Below are 3518 nucleotides of genomic sequence, written 5' to 3'. Positions count from 1 at the left end.
CCGTTGGCAATTGGCCTTTGCAAGCTGCAGCCTCTTCATTATTGTTGGTTGCTTTGTGCTTTATCCGAGGCACTTAAAAAGTCTTAAGCACTCCACCCCGAGCAATCCAAAGTGCCAGAGATGGATAATTGCGGAACACACGTTGAGTGTCAAAGCCTCGAAGAAATCCATAAACGCCATAGCTGGAGGGATGGTGAACACTTCTGTCTCTCGACCATTCTCGTCCACAAGAAAACATGTCTACATTTGGCTCTCTCATGGACTACATCTGTATCATATCCAGGGAAATCTCATGGCCTGCATATATATAATCGTCCTGCCCTTCCCCTCTAGTCCAGAAGCAGTTCGGGATATTCGTACTTTGTCACGGTGGTAATCATTCCAGAGACAAAGCCTCACGGTGGCATTCATTCCAGAGACAAAGCCTTCATCAATTGTTGTCCTGAGATCAGTGAGTTAAGTCCAAGAAAATATTGTTTCTTGCGGATCCATCAGAAAGAATCACTTCCTGTGAACTCATGATTAACAAAGCCTAACCGACCCAAGAGTGTCAAGGAAAATAAAATGGATTCTTTTCGCAGACTATTGAGTGGGAAATTAGCATGTAACGAGGACAACCCTACCATTGAGCAGCAGCAACGCTGCGTTTGGGTAAACGGCCCTATAATTATAGGGAGCGGTCCCTCAGGTCTGGCCACAGCAGCCTGTTTACAACAAGAAGAAATTCCATGTGTAATATTGGAAAAGGAAAACTGCATTGCATCTCTGTGGCAGCAGAGGACATATGATCGTCTGAAGCTCCATTTACCAAAGCGTTTCTGTGAACTTCCTCTAATGCCGTTTCCGGAGGAGTTCCCTACATATCCTACCAAGAATCAGTTTATTGACTATTTGGAATCTTATGCCCGTCGCTTCAACCTTAAGCCTAGGTTCAATGAATGCGTAGAATCTGCTCATTATGATCAAATATGCGGAATGTGGAGAATCCGTACTGTGAATAGTTGCGGTGAAAAGGTTGAGTACACATGCAGCTGGTTGGTTGTAGCAACAGGAGAAAATGCAGAACCCATTATTCCAGATATCAAAGGCATGGAAAATTTCAAAGGACAGATCATTCATGCGAGCAATTACAAAAGTGGGGCTGCTTTTCACGGGAAAAATGTTTTGGTTGTTGGCTGTGCAAATTCTGGTATGGAAGTCAGCCTCGATCTCTCCAATCATAATGCCAATCCATCCATGGTGGTGCGCAGTGCAGTAAGTATAAAAATGTTATTTTATAAGCCGTAGATTAATTGAGTTGTGTGGGATTAGTTTCTCTAATTTTAGGTTAAGTTTTCTGAAAGAGGTTGAAGATAGAGTGAATTTTAAATAGTATTTTTGATTAAAAAAAATCATCCAATAAAATTAACCCCACCTAACTCAACTTAGTTAAAAATAATAATTACCCCTAATATATAATATAGATAAACCATAATCTATTGCCCTTGTCTTACTTATTGAAATTGTTTCTAGGTGCATGTCCTTCCGAGAGAAATGTTTGGGAGATCAACATTCGGAGTAGCAATCTGGTTAATGAAGTGGCTTCCGCTATGGCTGGTGGACATGTTTCTGTTATGCGTGGCATGGTTTATGTTTGGCAGCACGGAACGTTATGGTATCAAGAGGCCATTGATGGGTCCGCTGGAACTGAAGAATAAAGCGGGAAAGACTCCTGTGCTGGACGTGGGAGCCATGGATAAGATCAGAAATGGACAGATCAAGGTATTCTTTACTTTCACTATATGTATTCCCCAATTTTGTTATATAGAGTTCAATTCAATTTTGTTATATATAGGATACATATAGCTTAGTGTAATTGGTTAGTTGTTGTTGTCAAAGCATTTCTGCTATTAAGATGTAATTGGTTTAATTTTCTTGATATATTTTTTTATGGGTTAGGTTTCATAGTTAAATCTTATAAAGTGATCTTAATTAATCCTAATTTTCTTGACACTCACTGTGAGTTAGATTTGAATTAGTAACCCGTTGATAAATTTACATGGTTAAATTCTTAAAAAAAAGTGATCCTTTCTTAAATTCTTAACATATTCCCTGGAATCCGTTACTATTCTAGGAATACTATTCTCGGAATACTTTTAAACCAAATTGAAATGAAAAAAAAATCCTAATCATCAATGGACTAATACAAATTCTTTAGTTTTTATTATATTTTCCCACTGCCTTTGACTTTGGGGAGGACAGGTTCTGTTGCCAATAAGTCTGATCGTTTTCTGGGTGCCACAGATTCTGCCAGGACTCGATTGCCTTACCCACCCTGGTGCCAAATTCGTCAATGGCGAGGAAATGGAGTTTGATTCCGTCATTTTAGCAACCGGATACAAAAGTAACGTGCCATCATGGCTAAAGGTAAATTGCTAAATTATTTTTCTCCGTGAAACCATTGATATAGCTTTCATTGGAAATCTATGGCGGCTTTTACTAACGACTAAAATTGTATTGCAGGATTGCAACTTTTTCTCTGAAGAAGGGATACCAAACACGCCTTTTCCCCATGGATGGAAAGGAGAAAACGGACTCTTTGCAGTTGGGTTCACAAAGAGGGGATTGTTGGGCGCTTCCATCGATGCCATGCACGTTGCGGAAGACATTGGAAGTTTGAGGAAAAAAATGAACAGAAGTTTCAGCTTCTGTAAAAGTTTCAGTTTCCGTAAAAGGCAATCGGCATGACCTGAATATCATTGTAAAGAGTCGAATTTCAGCTCATCGCAACGAGTACAATGAATGAATGATCATGTAAATTGATTCTAAAGTGTTGCTAAATGTTTGGTTCATTAATTTCGACCTTTGTAGCCAACGAAATCAATATTAGAAGGTTTAGGTTGAAAGAAAATTTAATTTTAAATTATAAGTGAAGCAATATATACAATATTCAACAAAAATTTGTCTGGTGAGTTGTTTGAAATGACCTAATGCTTTCTTTATTTTAATAAAGACTTCTAGTTTGCAAAACATCTATCTAATTTCCTCAAAGAGCTATGGGTTGGGTTGCTTATTCCTAATGAAGGGGCGTTGTTTTTCTTGTCCGTGTTAGAACCGCAAATGTTCTTAGTTTCACCAAACAAGGAAACATCCCAAGCTTGAAATGCTTCTAAACACAAATCTCAAGTGAGAAGGACTGTAAAGATTCATGGAGAACTAAATTTCATCAGCAATTGTAAAGCTCATTTGAGATTCACTTAATACTTTGTCATAGAAGAAGATCATGGTGGTTGAGGATTGGCCATGGTTGTTCTTTACTAAGGTAGAGGCCACCAATTATAATTCTCAATGTACAACAATTTAAGGTGGAGCTCTTCCTTTTCTTGCAACTACATGGTGGAAAACAAAATTAATGAAGGAATATGATCTAAACTTGGCCTTTACTCAAATGAGCAACGATGCCACATAAGCATATTTAGCAACAATTTATGAAGGATGGGTAAATAATGACCTTTTTGTTAGTAAAAAAAGAGAACTAA

At 38.2% G+C, this 3518-nt stretch overlaps 1 protein-coding gene across 1 annotated transcript; it reads left to right on the top strand.

Moving 5' to 3' along the window:
• The first annotated feature begins 564 nt into the window (after nucleotides 1–564).
• LOC149205739 (putative indole-3-pyruvate monooxygenase YUCCA9) lies at nucleotides 565–2730 on the top strand. The gene is made up of 4 exons (XM_089397492.1): nucleotides 565–1254; nucleotides 1513–1761; nucleotides 2284–2406; nucleotides 2503–2730. The coding sequence occupies exons 1-4, from the start codon at nucleotides 565–567 to the stop codon at nucleotides 2725–2727; spliced, it is 1287 nt and encodes a 428-aa protein (XP_089253618.1). The 3' UTR covers nucleotides 2728–2730.
• Nucleotides 2731–3518: the final 788 nt, after the last annotated feature.

This window comes from Pinus tabuliformis, chromosome 1_2 (genome assembly GCF_031772625.1).
Source record: "Pinus tabuliformis cultivar Carrire ecotype Pingquan chromosome 1_2, CPIR1, whole genome shotgun sequence".
Taxonomy (NCBI): Eukaryota; Viridiplantae; Streptophyta; class Pinopsida; order Pinales; family Pinaceae; genus Pinus; species Pinus tabuliformis.
Note: the sequence above shows the minus strand (reverse complement) of the source record. Positions and strands in the feature narration are given on the sequence as shown.

Coding starts and splice junctions, on each gene's coding strand:
- LOC149205739 (XM_089397492.1), top strand. CDS start 565: ATGGATTCTTTTCGCAGACTATTGAGTGGGAAATTAGCATGTAACGAG. Junction 1,255..1,512: donor CCATGGTGGTGCGCAGTGCA/GTAAGTATAAAA, acceptor AATTGTTTCTAG/GTGCATGTCCTTCCGAGAGA. Junction 1,762..2,283: donor TCAGAAATGGACAGATCAAG/GTATTCTTTACT, acceptor TGGGTGCCACAG/ATTCTGCCAGGACTCGATTG.